Genomic DNA, 17,599 nt, shown 5'->3' with positions numbered 1-17,599 from the left:
GGGGGGGCTGGAATGCGCGTGCGGCGGCGGGGACGGGAGGGGCCCGCGCCTTCCCTTGTGCCGGCGGGCGCCGCGGGGGAGCCGCCGCGGCCCCGCGCCTCGACAAGTTTCGGAGCCGCCCGGTCCTTTATGAGCACGGGTAGGCGCCGAGCGCCGCCCGCGGGGACTCGTTCCTGCCCGCGGTCCGCGGCCCGGAGATCCCGCACGCCCGCCCCGCCACCCGCACGGCCGGCCCCGGCTGCCACCCCTCGGGTTCCCCAGCGGAGCCTCCGCGTCCCCCGCGGTCTCCCCGCCGCCGCCCCGGGCAGCCCCACTCCCGCCCGCGCGCCCGCGGCCCCGTCCCCTCGCCGCCGCCTCTGCCCCTGCGAGCGCCCGGCCGCTGCTTCCCTCCCCCCGCCGCTTTCTCCCAACTTCTCGCGGCCGCCCGCACTTACCCGTTGCCCCTGTACGCTCCGGTGACCAGGGCCGGGCCGGCGGCGGCGCGCGGGCCGCGGGCTGGGTGGGAGGCGACGAGCCGAGCGCTCCCCCCCCGCTGGAAGGAACTTGTGGGTTCCCTCAGGCGGACATTTTTTTGCTTACAGAGCCTCAGCACCACGTTCACGGCTCCGGCTCCGTATCCCTCCGCGCCGAGCGCCGCCGCCTTAACCCTTGCCGCGCCGCTCCCGGCCGGGGCGGGCGGGGATCCACGGACACCCCCGGGAGCCGCCCCGGCAGCCGCCTCGCCCCGGACGCAGCGCCGGGACACCCCAGCAGATGGGGAGAAGCGGGTCCCGTCGGGCCGCTCAGGGAAACACGCACCCCGCGGGAACAGACCCCTCCCCACCGCTCCCCAACTCAGCCAAACCGACAGCAAACCTCGACATGCAGCACTGCCGGCAATGCACGTGCCCCAAAAGACATTATCGCACTCACCCTGAATTCACATACCCTACAATATGTCTTAATACTTTCAATATATCAATACAAAGTCTTACTGCTCAAAATAAAATGGCATATAAATTACATAAATCTTTAAGAATTCATTAGCAGCTTCCTCTTAAATACATACCACTAAAACCGTAACGTGTCAAAGCACAAGAACATGGCTGTTACTACAAGAACATACATTCAAATAAACTCTGCAGCTCTCTGAAACAGGTGATGCTAAATGTGAACCAGCTCAACGGCTTCCGTGCAGGAATGGGAAGCAGCTTGCGAAGAACCTGCGCCCTCATTTGGGTCCTGCCACTGCTACGGACAAATCACTCTTTTGTGCTCCTTCTCACAAAACCGCACTGCCAGCCTGTCCTGCTGGGAAGTTTATTTCGTGTCTGTAAAACCACCCCATCCAGCAGCGTACCGGCCTGAGGCAAGCGCACGCCTCTCCCGACACCGAGCGGTGCGGTGCCGGAGCGGTGCCGGAGCGGTGCCGGTGCGGTGCCGGTGCGATGCCGGTGCGATGCCCGTGCTCCGTCGCGCACCCGTCTCTCGAGCCTGCAGAGCCCCCAGGTGGCACCTACTTGCCACCACCTGGGCCTGGGCCTGCTCTTTTCTGACCCCACTACCGAGGGCCAGCTACCATTCTCTCCGAAAGTGAGAATTATAAAGCAATAATCTATGCAGCTACTGGCAGATTGTTCTTTCGGAGCAAGAGTATTTACGAAACACAAGGACAATGAAAAAGGATACTAAAATCGCGGAGAACCTAAAAGGCACCAGGGAGCCGGTAAGTGCAGGGAGGAAGGGCACGCAGTGTGGAGGAGCTCGCATCCCTCCCAGGCTGCTGCTTGGCAGTCCCCCAGCTCTGGAAAGCAGCAGGCTGTACCGAGGGCTCTCCAGCCACACACCCTTCCCTTTCAAATCAGCTCTTCCAGCCAGGCCCTAACTGTGACATCTTCCGGAGGAACGGGAATGTGGTAACAAACTTACCACCCCCAGGCAAAGACAGACTGGAGATTCTGGAGATGCTCCTCCATTTTTCTCCCTTCCATGCCTTGTGCTGGATGATCATTTGGCCTCGTGATTCTATGAATATTCATATATTTGCCACTTAGAAATGCAAGAAGCAATTTGTATTAAAATACCAACACAATGACTTCCATTCTCTGTGCCCCTGAGGGATAAAAGTATGTACTTTTTCTCTTTGAAGTATAAATAATACTACACTTTAGAGGGAAGTGCCCATTGACACAGATCATTATACGTTTCATGAGAAACATTCTTTAACATATTTTTATTACAAGATCCCTCATATACCTACTGAGAAGATATTGTTTCTCTGGAAGCGCTACTTTTAACCAGTAGTGGTACTCAGTACCAGTCAGTAGAGCTGCTACCCTGATAAGCATTGATTAGAAAGCTGGCTAAATGTAAAGAAAGTGGAAGTAATAATGTTAACAATTATTTGTACTGATGTGTAACTGGATTAAAATTATAACTTATTTTTGTTAAGATATAGATAATTATAGATTCTTCGTTAATACAAATACTTTGTATTTGCTCTCTGACATCAGATTTTAAGGTTCACATCTATAGGCTTTTATTTGCAGCTAGAAGCTTTGAGTGGAAGATGATATAGCCACATAATCCATGACACAGGGTTTAAAGTTACACAAAATACCATAAAATGTTTTATTTGCTCCACAGTGACATGCCGCTTTTTCGTGCAGATGCTGAGTAAACATGTTCATTGCCAAAAGTCACATTGTAGCAGCCATTCTCCTGCATTTCTCTACACCTCCATGCCCTGGTGGTCCTCTCAAAAAAATTCCAAGGCACTTAGAGAAAAATTATCAGAACATAAATGAACTTTACAGAAATTATGCCAGACAATTTAGCAAGTACACAAGGCCTCAGCAAAGATATGCTTTGACCAAAAATACACTGTGAGTCTGACCTAAAGAAGATTGCTGGGGAACACAAAATTGTAGTGAGCTGTCCAAGACAGAAATTTCAGAACATACATACATACTTCTGCAGGTAGCTCAACTAAAACTGCTGTGGAAGATCAGTAACTATCACATTCTCTGTTACAGTAAAATTCAAAAGATAATTAATCTAATGTTTCCTGGATACTGAACATATTCTTCCACATTTGTGAGATTTGGAATCTTTAATGTATTCACTCTTTACCCCCTTATCATGTAACGCTGCCCAGAACTAACATGTACACGCAAAACATTAAGGCATGATATTCTGTCTATGCAATACTTTCACCTATTCTCAGGATCTGCAACGCCATGCTCAAGGTGTTACTTAGAATCCTTTCAACTCTGCCACTCCCTATAAATTATTCCTGTTCACTGCAAAGAGTTTTTTAAAAATGCATTTCATATCCTTATCCTGTCATAGCCACACACAGAAAATAAAACAAAAACAAATGTTGTCAACATTAAAAAGAATAAAACCTAAACCCAAGACAGTATATATTGTAAACATTTTTAAAGATCTGAAGAAACTAGCATCTGAAACCTGGTTCAAGCAGGTACAATGGTTTCCCATTTGCAAGAAAGAAAATACTTTCAGTCTCATTTCTGCTGCACTCCTAGATAAGGTTCTTTCCTCGCACATGTGCAAATGCAGTTAGTATATAAATCACACAAAAATCAAAAACTTTCAACTGTTCTGTGACATGACTGTAACTTTCCTGTACATTATGTAGCAGGCTAAAATGCTACCCCCTTTTGTTACTGTTATACCCTCTTTTCTTTCACTTCATTAAAAATAAAAGGTCTTCAATATGTAAGGAGCAACAATTCAGATGGATAGAAAGAAAATACAGGAGCATTCATAAGCACTAATAATTTTACTGATGATTTCACAAACTAGGACTCCAGCAATCAGGACTGTATTCCTGTAGATGCTTTCCCAAAAATATTTTCATCAATGAATTTTCTACCAAAAAAAGTATCGGTGTTGTACATAAATACCCTTCCCTTAGAGAAGTCTTCGGTCTGTCATGGAGTAGTGCAAGTAACAGGAAGGTAAACCTCTGCACACAAAGTCATCGGTGAACTCCAGACGCTGACAGAACACACAATACAACTGTAAATCTTTATGGTAACTGCCCTGACAGCTGAGCTACCAACATCAATATGGTCAGCGACCAACCAGAGCTATCAGGGAATTGCTACTTGCCAGATGGTGATGGCAGCGTTCTTCCACATGCTTCAACGTGACCATGAAAATGAAGAATTACATACAGAACATAATAAAAAAATTAAGAGGAATATAAAACCCAAATCACTTGAGCACAACTCCCTGAAAATAATCACACTCATATGCAGTTTTCACAGCCTTCATGAATTGCTTTCCACCCACTCCTTAAAGGAAAAATATTTGATACAGCAGACAGCTGTTGTGCATTCAGGGATGTGAGAAAATGTATTCCGTATTACTATTTAATGTATCATGCCTGTGTGAATAGAATCATTAAGCTTGCATGTATCCTTTTGGCTTATTTAATCTCAAATTTACAGATGCTGAATTAATTCACCATTACTACCCAAACTGTACAAACTCCTAGGGTGATCCCCAACAGAGCACTTGACCGAGGATGGAGTTTTCACTGGAATGGCTCTTTTAAATCAACATGTATGTGGTCAGCTTGCATCCACAGCCAACAATTTATTAATGATAAATGCTACTGCTCGGCAAATCCATAGCCCCGAAGAAAAGTCAGCAAACCTTTTTCCCTGCTCCAGTTTGTTGTTGTTCTTGTTTGGTTTCTTACACCTAGTTCCCACCCTTACCTAAACCATTGATTTCTTTCTACTGCTCCCAGTAAACTTCCCTGTACAGAGAGCAATGCTCATTTAGAGTCAGCAATAAGGAGATGACAATATTATTTCCTGCACTAGGATGGACAAAGCAATTCCATTTTCTCACTGATGTGTTCCTTCACCTTGAAGCTGACTTGAAACAATAAAAAATTAAAATATTTTTGTTGTAATGCATGAAACTTTTGGATGGAGTTCTTGGAGAGGCATTCTGTTCTTCTTACATCTTACAAAACAGACTGGAAAAGTGTCCTACGAAAGAGCACAGGGCTGTGTCCCTATGCCCAAGCCTCACGATTACGCAGTGCTTGCTGTTATCAGTACAGCCCATCTTACAGATAACCGAATTTGCTGCCTGCTATATTTACCTCGCAGTAATTAAAATTATATAACATATATATTATGTAACATATTCTACAATCAGAAAGATTTAGAACATTTGCAGGAGGTTACAATAGTGAAGCCTGTCGCCAAAGAGTACTACTTAGGAGGTGACCGGAGAGAAAATATGCACAGTGACCATTGTTAAGTCAAAACCTATTTCTGTGGGGCACTGACAGCTACACTTCACTTGTTTTCTGCTGCTGACAAAGTGCTTGTGGTTGAGGAGGGGGTGAGTAAAAGCTTTAGCTCTCCGTAAGGGACCTCCTCTCAAGAGAAATTTCTACAAAAGTTGTCTGGGGGAAGGAGGTTAAAAAAAAAAGGCGGCTGAAAGGAGAAATCGCGGCGGGAAGGCCCCATCAGAGATGGTTCCTCCTGGTCCCCCTCCCCGCAGTAGAACCGGTCCGGACACAGCGGGGCCACTCGCCAGCCGTGACCGCGACCACAGAGCCCGGGGGCGGGCGGCGGCACCGGGGCCGACGGGAGCTGCCCCGCCAGCGGCCCCTCGGGCTGCGAGAACCCCGCGGCAGAGCCCCGGGCGCGCCGAGCGCAGCCCGCTCCCAGCGCCGCCCGAGTCCCGCTGCCCCGGGGCTGCCGCGGGGGACCGGAGTGACCGTGACCGTGCCCGCCCGGCCGCTGCCCCGCCGCCCGGCCGCGGGGCCGCCCCTTCACCCGCCGGCCGAGAGCGGCCCGAAGTTGTGCGGGGCCGAACAATGCGGCGAGGACTATTTGTCCTTCCGCCGGCCGGGGGAAGGGAGCGGCGGGCGCGGGGGAGGGTCGGGGGGGCCGCTCCTCGCCGCAGGTCCCGGGGCGGGCCGGGCCGGCTGAGCCCTCCCCGGGCCGGTTACGAAATGCCGGGGAGCCCAGCCCCATCCCGTCCCGCCCATGCCGGGGGTAGGCTGGCTGGGACTGTGGCACACTGCGCCGGCCGCGGGCCTTTGCGAGAGCCGCGTTCGGAGCAGCGCTGCGTTCTGCCCTGTTCTGTCCCGTCCCGTCCCCGCCGCCCTGCGCCTGCCGGCTTGGCTGCCACTGAGAGACTGGCGGGGCAGCAGAACTCCAAGCGGCTCGGCCAGGGGGAAAGTCTGATTACCCGCAGTCCCTGCTGCCGCTCCAAGCCCTGCACTCCGCGCTTCCTGCGGGAGTTACGCACCAGCACGAGGGCTCCGTACGAGCGCGGCGCAGCTCGTGGCCGTGAGCGCCTGGAACACTCCTCATCTTCCCCTAGCTCAAGAAACGAACCTGAACACCACCAGTGAAGAAGTAAGCAGTTTAAACAAATAAACGACGTTAAATTAAATTCACACAGGAGCTGGCTTGGGTACTCGTTTTGTTTAAGCCAATATTTCTTAAATTACCTCTAACAATCAACAAGTTTATGCTAAAAGCAACATAATGTTTTCCTGCTTTTACAGTACTTTGCTACTTACAGAGAAGTAAGTAGTCACGAGAGATTTACACAACGTTAATAAAATTAATCTAAATTACATTGTCTTTAAAGGTGGCTTTAAAAATCAGTATGATCTAAAGCTTAATAGAAACGTGTTTAGATGTTTAATTAAAGCATTCATTACATTGAAAGCAGATTGATATCCCTGGAGAAAGCTGGGTTTTTTCAGCGTATCTTAACCTTTCTGTTCAGGAGCTCTCAGCATGGCCCTGCCTACCGCTCCTAGGAGGTGACACCGCGGCCAGCAGCGGGTGTCGCAGCCAGCCAGTCCTACCGAGCGGCCGGTGCGGGCTGTGCCATGCAGCACGGCCCCGCTACCAGAGGGACAGACTGCTGGCAAAAACAGTCCAGGGACTGGGCAGCTGCAGCACTTCGAACCACTTCATTTTAAGAGAAGCCATTTATGAACTCAGAAAACACAGATTACAACAAAGAGTCCTGTAACTGAGATTAAAAAGGGGACTTATTTTCAGTGAGGAAATAATACAATGTTTTACGTTTACTATGTGAACTATATGCCTTTCACTACACATTCTTTATGATCATCACATCACACAGTTCAATGTGAACAGTTTTGAAATACCTCTAGTACGATCATTACTGGGGAAAGCCATTGGGCAAAGCATCTTCCACTAGTAAGTTCTCACAATGAACGATGTTGGCTAGGTAGTCAGAATACAGCTAATTTGCAGAAAGGATAAAACATGAGTATCACCACCTTTAGCCTTGTTTCCTAGAGAAATCACTTGCACACTGTGTTCATGGGGATGGATGAGTTTTTTTAATAAATCACAAATTCACTTGCTAATTTCAACCACGGAAAATTAGACCACATTCATGCATGTCATGGAAACAAGGATTAAAGGAGAGGAAAACAGGAGACTTAGCACATTTACTGAAGAAATGAGTAGTTAAGGTCAATCCTTGTTAGCCAAAGAACCCAGGGATGCAAACCCAGGCAGTTCCCTTCCGGCAGAAAAAAATTCTGGTATTCTGTCTGCCACAGGAAGTGGAATCATCCATCTGTTTTACACAGAACTTTTTGAACATTTCCTCATCTCCAAAGTTTCACAGGAGCCAGGAAATAATTGCTTTAATGTAATCAAAAGCCATATAACCCATAGATAATGTTTTACATTCTCAAATTGCTTGGAAGAATTTAACTAAAGTCTGACTACAGCCGATCATCAGCCAGTCCCAGATGGGTCCCTCATGCATGAGATTCCTACCCAAAACTAATTCCCTGCTTGGCACTGGGAAGAGTTTCTGTCCTTCACACACCTAATGGACCATCAGATGATGCACTTTAGGGAACTAATGGATAACAGAGAGGACCACATTTACAGAGGAAAATCAGAACTTTGAAGAATAGTAGGAACTCTTTACACCAAGCACATATATACACTTCAAACTACACTGAAAGAAGCTTCCTTTCCTAAGTCAGTAGAGTGATAATATGGAGTTTTTAAGGCTTTAGGAAGAAAAACAAAGCTCAGAGTTGAAGTTCTATTTTGAACATTGTTGCAGCCACATCATAGGTGGACCCTGGTATGAAGAGAATGGTTAATACTGAAGTATTTCCCTCCTCATATATAATCAATATTATTGTTTCCAATAATATCTGCAGAACACATCAGATTAATTTTCATTTGGGAATGAAATTGTAGGCAGTCTCCTTGTCATACATATTTATAATTTCCTTGTAATTAACATAAATATTTCTGTTAGAAATAGATTTTTTTACTTTCTTTTTCAAAGAGCAGTTTACTTTCTAAACAGCATATTTATGTTTTCTGTTCCTCTGTGCTTATACAGTAGTAGCTATGACCTCCAGAGCCATAATTCTACCACAGCTGCAGGTCCTGGGGAGCTGGCTTATAGCAAAGAGGCTTCTGAATGAAATACAACCTTAAATCAAGATTCAACAGCTTTTAAGAATAGGGAACATAAGAAAACCATGCTGCTCAGACCAAAGGTCCACCTATCCCAGTAGCCTATTTCCAAAATAACAGCTCAGTATACAGTTTCTCTTTTCAGCTTAGTCTCTCATATGTTCTCAGTGCAGTGACTATTCAGTGGGATTCTGGAGAACAGAAATGGGTTTGGCCCAGTGCCTGTTCTTGGTATTGCATCATTTCCAGACTAATGAGAAAGATCAATCATTACCCAGTACAGAATACTCAGGGAAGTATGTAAGAATAAGGCACGAGCAGAGTAATCCTGTACCTGACATATTCCCCTTCTTGCCAATAAGAAAATTAATAATTTCTCAAGCAAGAAGTTGCATTTGATTATTGGTTTTAGTGGCTATTGAGAACTCATCCTTCATTAATTTCTTTTGTTCATGTTGAATTATTTTAACTACTCAGTAGCCATATTTGTAGAAATCATGACAAAAGGGTCATCAAGTAGTGAAATTCTAATACTGTCAACAGGGTAAATATGCACCATGAGGAAGACTCTTTGAAAATCCTTAAAGGAGATCCAAGTCTTGATGGTGAGACTTGTGATTGTTCTCCATCAAATACAGCATCAATATATTGCCATTGAAAGCAAGTGCCAAGTTAAAATATGAGATTTTAGTCAGTTGTTTTACATTCCCTATATCACCTTATCTTTAGTTGTAAAGTCAAGGTTTTACAGTATGGAACATACTGTGAATAGCCCAGGATATCATGGTTAGTTTGCTACTATAGGCAAACTTGTGCCTCTTGGTTGTTGGGCAGACCAAGCCAAATGGTTAAAGGTCAGTGTCCCTCTGCATTTGCTTTAGTAGGGCTCGGGGTCTTCTACCCAAATTCTTATGTTCGTGAAACTTGTAGAGATTTACTATCTTGGACACAAGTACCCTCTGTTAAATTGAATTAAAAATTGGAAAATACTTTTTAAAAGTTATTGGAAAGACAAACAGATAAACTGGTAGTGCAACTGCAGAAATTTATCTTCTGTAAACAAAAACCAGAATAAAGCAGTTATAAAAGGTACTTGCCATAATTCTGTTCTGATTGAAGTCAATGGATATGAAGCAATTGGCTTCAAAGGAGCCCATCCACTGTCCCTTCAGAACTATTTCCAGCAGAAATGTCACAGCCTGTCAAAATAATTCATATTACATGTGGAAATTTTTCATTATGTTCTCTAAGAAAAATGGTTATTTCAAAGTCAAGAGATTTTTCTTCTAACATTGTTCTGTATTAATCCCTTCTTTTTCAAACTGCACAAAAAATTTAAATTGATCATATAGCTCAAGGCAATTCCAAAGTTTACATTCATTGCTGATGGTGATTGAAGTGATGGTTATTAGAGACCTAAGCAGCTGCATTGCTATCAAGGTACTGCTCAGAACTGAAAATTGAGGGGTTGCTGAGCCCAAGCTCAAGTTCAGAACATACTTTTATCTCTGGGAGGCAAGAATTATTGTACAGTTTGCAATTTTTTTTTCAGTGTCAGACTCAGTTTAAGGTTTCTGAAAGGCTACTGTTGTATAAATAATTTTGAATATTGCCTGCCACTTCACAATTTTAAATATTATGATCATTGATCTTATTTTTAATGTTAAGGGGAACATTTTAGCAGCACAAATAGAAGACTTGCAGCAGAATCTTGCCCTCCTGAACCATATCAGAGTTTTAAGTTTCTCTTCAGGGAAGCTATGATTTTCTTTCTGGGCTTTCAACTTAGTCAATAATCAAGTAACTTCATATAGGTCAGTTTAATTTTCTTTATCTCAGTTGCCTCACATGTAACATAAGAGTAGATAATAACCTCCCTTAAAGGCTTGCCAAGAAGAACCAAGCTATAAGATCTTCAAATGAAACACATAATAAAAAAGATTTTATGTAATTTGACATTTAAAACTAGAACTGGGTAACATTCTACATACCTGTAAGACTGTATTTTAATTTTGGATTATAGGGTGGATGTACATCAAGCAAAATATTAGATAATTTATACATTTTACCACTAGGGATATACTACCTTCATTTAGAAAAGCTAATAATGTTAATCTAAAACTCCCTCATTATTGATATTTGATACACAAATATTTAAAGAGATTCTGTCCTACACTTCATTTAAATATATTTTCAAACTTTATGAGAAATACATTTAAAAATTACTGCCTTTAGATGTGCTATTAAAATTTATACATATGATCTGCATTTCCTATTATCCATACAATAGCTAAAGAATACTTAAGTTTCTGTTACCTGTGAAAGCAATGATTTTCTAAATTCTTTTAATTCAGAGATCATGATTTTAACTTTCTTTTTCTATGCGAAATTTCACTCACCCAATTTCACTCATCACATTTTAAAATATGTATTTATTTCAATAGGAAACAGTTTCCATGTTTCCACCTTCTACCTGATATTATAAAAACACTGTAAAACAGGTTGCAACTCTATATCAATATAGCCTTTAAACTGTCCTTAAATCAAATAACAAAAGATAAACTGTTAGAGTATCATTTGAGCGAGACCTGCTTGCTGGGAAGAGGTGGTGTTTGTTAGGTATTTTTTGTTTCATGCTGCAGCTAAGTAAGTTTATATTGCATTTATGGTGGTTAAACTGAAATTATAAATAACTGAAATGATAAAATAGCATGAGGTATATATAACTAAAACCAAAAATGTTTTACTCCTTAGTCTGTGAGACAAGACCTTTCCTGAAGCAATTCCAAACAAGCAGGAATTTTTTTTCATAGTACATTTTACAGCTATTTGGGCAATTGTAGCTTAAAAATAAAATAAAACTTAGCTCTTTGCTATGAGTTATTGCTTATTTGCATTTCACATTTTCAGAGCATATTTTCCACCTCTCCACTACAGAATACATAACACCTAAACAGCTTTTTTTTTTGCCAAAAAGAGTTACCCCAATTTTTTTCCCCATGGGAGAGACCTTATTTTGATCAATAAGGAAACAGTTTTAAGAAGCTTGAAGAGATTTCTTGAGACAAAAATGTTTCCAGTGGCATTGCTTTTCAAACTACCATCGAATGATAAGCAGTGATACTTTGCTACATAAGGAACTACAACTGCCATGGAACAAGGTAACAACAGAACTGTTACATTTATCTCATGGCTCTCACGATCCTGGGCTTGAGAGCGGCTCAGCGCCACCTTTTCGGTCTGACTCAGCTCTGCTCATCTGGATAGCTGGTCATCCCCACATACCATTTGATTCACTGACCTTCTGAGGTCCCTTCCAATGTGAATTACCCTATGATCGTGTGATCCCATGATTCTTCTTATTAATTGGTTTCTGTTAAAACCTCAGACCAGCAGAGAAACTGCACATGAAAAACTTCTATAGGCAAAACTTCATCAGAGAGGATGGACTGATGTCTCTGACCTACAGTCAGCCTTTAGGAAGGTTAGCAATGAAATATCAGATAATTTGTTTTGAGGTTTTTTCTACATTGGAGAGAATGTTTAGCATGATGTAAAGCCAAATTAAAAGTAGGACAAAAAGCTTTTGGGGGAATAGACACATGCTAAATAAAAGTGGCTGCTGCCACTGCCACCCTGCAGGGTCTTACAAAATATCATGTAATGTGTCAATGTGATTTATTTTTATGAATTATTCCTATGGGCATGATGTATGTATTCTGTGAAGATTAAAAGGAGTTGTTTCTTTAGAGAAACTACATTAAGAATCACTGTAAAGTCATAGTTTAATTCTGCAGAACAGAAGATCCCACTCACTGAACTTTTATCAGTATTACAAAATAAATATTGTATACAAATTTCATCTCAGAACAATTCACAAGGCTGAATACATTTTACAAAGTCAGTGAAGTTTGACATGAAACAGATGAGGCACTGAGCAAAAATATTTTCCAATTTTGAAGCTAAGCATTCAGAGACATATTTCCTGTACTGTAGGATTTAATTTTCTTAATGATATCTCTTAGTTAGCTCTTCAAGAACTGACAAACTGGCTCCCACTGTTGCCCACTTTATTTAAGGTTACCTGTCTGTCAATTGCTTCTAGAGGCACCAGTTCCAGAAGAATTAGTCATTTCAACCCACACTGAGCAAGTCTATGATTATCTCTGAAACGTTATTTCCAGTGGCTTTTGCATCTTTCTAGTAATCTGTACAGAAAGGCACACTACACTTGACACACGACTACTAACCATGTAAGTTCCTATGATAATCACAACAGAATATTCCTCTGTGCAGTGAAAAGCTTCAAGGAGCACAAGGCCAAGCTGTCTCAGCACCAGAGAGCATTTAATGAATGGCCTCTAGAGCTGCACTGACTGCCCTCTTGGCTCTCACTGCAGGTACCAAGTTTGCACTGGAGCACATTCACTATCAGCACAGTTAGTATTTCTAACAGGTGACCATTTTAATGTAAACAGGATTCCCTCTGCTTTCAGCTGCTACTGGACTCAACAGCTATCACTGTGTGCAGGAAGGCTGTCAGAATTCACAACTTGAATATGTTTAAAACTTTAGACACTATAGAAGGTTTTACATGTGTGCATGAGAGGATGTGAAAATAATCCATATTTTGTGTATATAGAGATAACTACTGTCATCTTCTCATATTTCTACATATTTTTCCTTCTTCTTTCATAGTGTGTTGTGATTACAATAAACTTTTAGTTCTTAGAATTGTTTAGTCTTCATCAGCAAACAAAAATTTTCGTGGCAGACCACTTATACATGAGAATGTAGCTGCACTTGTCAATTATTTAAATACATATTTATCTACATATACATATGTTAACTCCAACACAAGGTATTTGAAAAGGCATATTGTAAAATAATTGTTAAAAATATTATTCAATAAACCAATACTTGTTTTCAACAGATATCTCAAGTATTTATATTTGAGTACAGTCTCTTTACTACAGATTTAGATACAGCCCTAGTTTAATGAGCTTCCTAAAGACACCCACAGACACAAAAGCAGAAGAAATCAAGGAAATTGATTCTGTCACATTCTGGAGGCAGCTGTAAGACAATTTATCACTTATGAAGGGTCTTCAAAAGCTTATGAGCATTTGGGGCACCATGTATCAGAAAGTTCATAAATGACTCACCAAATGTTACAAAAGGAGGAGAATGATCCTGGGTATCTTACAGAACAGAATGATCCTGGGTATCTTATAGAACAGTGAAATATATCCAAAGGCTGTTCTGGAGTAACAATGAAGCTGGGGAATGGAAATAGCATGTAAATATTCTCCTGTCTTCTCTACACATACCTTCTCTTTATATTTTATAATGGTAAAATAAAGCTATGGCTTAAAAATCACATTTCACTGAGTACAGGGAACTAGTTCAAAGGGACAGATTTCCTGTGTTTCTGAATTTTGTGCTCCTCAGTCAGTAAGGAAAGAGCAGATGCAGGGCTAACAGCGAGGACAGAATGAGAGAAACAGGATGCAACAGCTCACCAACTACAGCTGCCAGTCTTAATAGGGGAAGCAACCACAGCACCCTTGGGAGCAGTGGTGAGGGTGACCCCAGGCCTACTGGTAAGTAGAAAGGACTAGAGCATTTCCCAGGCTGCTGACATCTATTATAGCCTAAACATAAGTACAACTAGTAGATGATTTGTACTAGTTCCTCTTGCCTCCCCATTGAGCAGTAACTTGCTACAGCAAAGAATTACGTACCTATTGAACAAGATTTCTTGCACTTCCTGCACTAAGGAATGCCTCTATCCTGGCTATGAGAAGGTTCCTCTCAGGGCTCACACTGTCTTCCACGCTGCTCTTCACGAGTTGTTGATAGACACTACTAAACTGCTCAGGATGGTGAGCATGAAGATGTTTCCTGTAATCATGACTGAAGTCTTACCATATCATTTCATACCTATGTTTATATCCTTTTGGAGGTAGATTGGATTTCCAGGTGCTACTAAACAATTACACTTTAAAAGTATTAGGAATATATTTTTCCTTTTTTTCCAAGCAGAGCATGACCAGACTCTTCTCAGTGGTGCTCATGACAGGACAAGAGGCAATAAGCATAAACTGAAACATGTTAAATTCCACCTAAAAATAAGAAAACACCTTGAGGGTGACTGAATGCTGGAATAGGTTGGTGAGAGTGGTTGTGGAGTCTCCAGTCTTGGAGACATGGCCATGAACAACCTGTTCTAGCTGATGCCCCTTGAGCAGGGATATTTGACTATAGAATTTAAGTGTAACTCATGACACTATTTAGGTGTAACCTCAACTGTTCTGTGATTCTGTAGACTACCTTCCTTAATGCAGTCATCATGATTTATGCCTTTTACTTTGAAATTGGAATACTGTAATTGATTGAACAAGGCAAGGGCTCATGACCTCTGAGAGAATGAAGCTGTAAGAGCTGTTAAAACCTAACAGTGCAAACGAGAGACCAAAAATCAGACCAATCACATTAGTGTTTCATGTTTATCCTGACTTGGTTGTGTTTGGGGAGGAGTCTTAAAAGAATTGGACTAACTACCTGTTACCATCCTGGATTTGCCCGAAATGAGAGACTGCATCTCTCGCTCTCGGCTCCGCAGTGAGCAGCAGAGGTGACAGAGGGAGCTGCCTTGCACTGGCAGGATTGTCTGCCAGCATCTCCCCACTGGCACATACTCCTCTCTCATCTTTAACTGGCAGGTGTTGCTAACTCAAGCAAATCTAGAAAGCTGCAGGAATTTCACAGCAGAGAGATGCTGCTGAGTAGATTCTCTTCGGAATTAGAAGTGGGTTCACTCTTTCAAATATTCTGAGGACAAACACTATCTGCTGTTTGCTGCACCAAGCTTGTAGGCATTACTGGTTTATGAAAGGGTAATTTCAAAGAATGAGAAAGATCATGAGTATTTTGGTTGACAAACATTCTTTGTCTTTCTATGTTCCAAATAAACAGTTTAAAATTCAGCTTCTTCAGGCTCTGTTTTCTTCCCCTAACTGTTAGACATTAAGTGCCATTCAAATGTGTTGGAATATTTCTCCCCATTTCAAAAGCTACCCATAGAGAAATGTTTGGCTTCCCTTCAAATGGAACAGTTCAAAAAGAAAGAACTGCTGAGCACAGGGATTAGCAACAGTTGCACTTGAAAATGATTGATACTTTAAAATGACTGGGGGACTGGGTTTATACTTGTGAAAATGGAACAACAGGTACAGCAGAAAGGCTGGACTCATGAACTGTGACTAGATTATTAGCAATAAAACTTGCACACATGGAGTTAAACATATTTGTAGAGAGACCTCATATTTGTTGAGAAAGCTGTACTGGCTTGGAGAAGTGTATTTGTTTAACAAAAAATTTGCCATCAAAATGGCTCACTTAAAAAGGCTGATTAATAAAACTAGAGATTTTGATGTTATGCTTCCCAAGGTGAGCAGATTGGGTTTTTTGAGGGTTTTTGTTGTTTTTTTTGGGGTTTAAAAAAATTTTATTTATGCTTTTCAAACTCCTTTCAGATGACAGTAATTAAAAAAAACCCTAAACAAGTAAACCTGCACAAAATCCCAAACATCCACACAAACAAACAAATAATTAGTAATTTTAAATATTGTTTTTATATCACTGGAACTAATGGTAAGTATTGTCTATTTTGAATGTTAAAGCCTTAATAAAAACTGTGTATATATTTAGCCAGCCCTTTCAGTATAACATTACTGAGGTGTTAATATACCAAGACCTAGCTTACCTATACCACCAGAAAAATGATCCCATTTGTTATTTCCAGTATAGCAAGCTTTTTTCATCCATTTCTTTTACAAGCTGCTGTTGCATTGTTCACCTTGAGGAGTCTTGACAGTTGACTCAAGCTGATTGCCACACTTCCACAGACTGCTGTAGGGGAACTGCCAAACCTGTTTCCTACTGTAAGTCTGGTGCTTTCTCTAACTCCTCATGAATTTGCTTTCAACATATATAGATATTTCATTATGTATATATATTATTGTGGAAATGATCTGTCAAGTGTGGAGCAAAAAAAAAAAAAAAAAGCTGTTTTCTTTTTTGCTCTTTCAAAAGAGCTAAAAATGTGGGAGCAAAAAAAAAAAAGCTGTTTTTTTTTTTGCTCTTTTGCTGAAGTAGACAAATATTGGAGTTAATGCACAATAGAATTCCATTGCACAATATGGTTAAACCAGGTGAAAAAGCCTCTGTTTTAGAAGTAAACTTTTCTAATGGAAAAAAAAAAAAAAAAAGGAAAAAATTAGTTGAGAATGCTAATAAAATAGGAGAAGAAGCCTTTAAGGAAGTATGATGGTGTTGAATGTGTGATACAGGCCAGTTTTTAACTGAGGGAAGAATGATTAGTTAAAACACACAAGATATGGGCCCAGAAGCAGAGATTATTGGCAACAGTTCTTGTGTTTTGCAGACAATAGGAAGTAGGGGTGTGACTGGCCATCTGGTCTGCACGCTCCAGCTCCAGCTGTGCTAGCAAGCTTAAAGGAGGAGCTGCAGCTGTGTAATGAATATTTACAGCAGAGGAGGGTGTGATTTATGGCAAAGATAAGAACTGATGAAAAAGTAGGACTGTACGTGCTTGAGGTTTAAGATGGCATTTCAAATCTTGTTGTCTGTGATTCAATACTGGACATTTCCTTAAAATATTTGGAGAACCTAAATAAGAGATTTGATTCAGAAACTTGCTTTAGTGTGTGCAAATACAACGCTGGAAATTAGTATACAATTGCCCATGTCCAATTCTTATAAACATAGTTACAGAGGCACAAGAGGTTTCCTGCTAACTAGAATGATCAGAAGGTTTTGATAATTTAGTATCTAAGAATTAGAAACTTTTTTTTTGATAGCTTGGGACTGTGAACAATTAATTTTATATTATTCATGCCAATGAATCAGACTCAGAGATGGTCTGGGTGGAATAACAAATTATCATCAGGTATCTTAAAGGTATCTTCACTGATGTAATTTGCTAGTATTTAAAGTTTTGTTTAAAAAAACCAGGATTTTTATAAATGGGATTTCTTTATATTTACATATCTATATATATATATTCACATATCTATCTATCTATCTATATGTATACC

General features: G+C 41.6%; 3 protein-coding genes across 10 annotated transcripts in view; 2 read left to right on the top strand and 1 right to left on the bottom strand.

Annotated features, from left to right (window-relative positions):
• The window catches only part of TCF12 (transcription factor 12), a 160,653-nt gene extending 160,068 nt beyond the window's left edge, over positions 1–585 (bottom strand). For all 7 annotated transcript variants that reach the window (XR_005955274.1, XM_041468951.1, XM_041468954.1 and 4 more), the window contains exon 1: positions 435–585. The gene's annotated coding sequence lies outside the window, so the exon portion shown is untranslated. The remainder of the gene's footprint in view (positions 1–434) is intronic.
• On the top strand, positions 7–1,015 carry LOC121354383 (serine/threonine-protein kinase CLA4-like). The gene is made up of 2 exons (XM_041468967.1): positions 7–139; positions 582–1,015. Exons 1-2 carry the CDS (start codon positions 13–15, stop codon positions 1,013–1,015), a joined length of 561 nt encoding a protein of 186 aa, XP_041324901.1. The 5' UTR covers positions 7–12.
• Positions 1,016–5,144: 4,129 nt separating this feature from the next.
• Positions 5,145–16,339, top strand: LOC121354577 (translation initiation factor IF-2-like). Of its 2 annotated transcripts, none has more exons than XM_041469306.1 (2): positions 5,145–6,398; positions 16,320–16,339. In XM_041469306.1, exon 1 carries the CDS (start codon positions 5,504–5,506, stop codon positions 6,392–6,394), a length of 891 nt encoding a protein of 296 aa, XP_041325240.1. In that variant the 5' UTR covers positions 5,145–5,503; the 3' UTR covers positions 6,395–6,398; positions 16,320–16,339. The 2 variants fall into 2 exon arrangements, with proteins under 2 accessions (XP_041325240.1, XP_041325239.1); XM_041469305.1 differs by lacking the exon at positions 16,320–16,339 and adding an exon at positions 6,778–13,339 and having other exon boundaries at positions 5,146–6,398.
• Positions 16,340–17,599: the final 1,260 nt, after the last annotated feature.

The sequence above is a fragment of the Pyrgilauda ruficollis genome, unplaced genomic scaffold (assembly GCF_017590135.1).
Source record: "Pyrgilauda ruficollis isolate IOZ18807 unplaced genomic scaffold, ASM1759013v1 scaffold23, whole genome shotgun sequence".
In the NCBI taxonomy this organism is placed as follows: domain Eukaryota; kingdom Metazoa; phylum Chordata; class Aves; order Passeriformes; family Passeridae; genus Pyrgilauda; species Pyrgilauda ruficollis.
Note: the sequence above shows the minus strand (reverse complement) of the source record. Positions and strands in the feature narration are given on the sequence as shown.

What these genes read in the sequence shown, in the direction of transcription:
- LOC121354577 (XM_041469306.1), top strand. Translation starts at nt 5,504, where the DNA reads ATGGTTCCTCCTGGTCCCCCTCCCCGCAGTAGAACCGGTCCGGACACA.
- LOC121354383 (XM_041468967.1), top strand. Translation starts at nt 13, where the DNA reads ATGCGCGTGCGGCGGCGGGGACGGGAGGGGCCCGCGCCTTCCCTTGTG. An exon ending in CCGGTCCTTTATGAGCACGG is followed by an intron (nt 140 to 581) that starts GTAGGCGCCGAG and finishes TTTTGCTTACAG; the next exon opens with AGCCTCAGCACCACGTTCAC.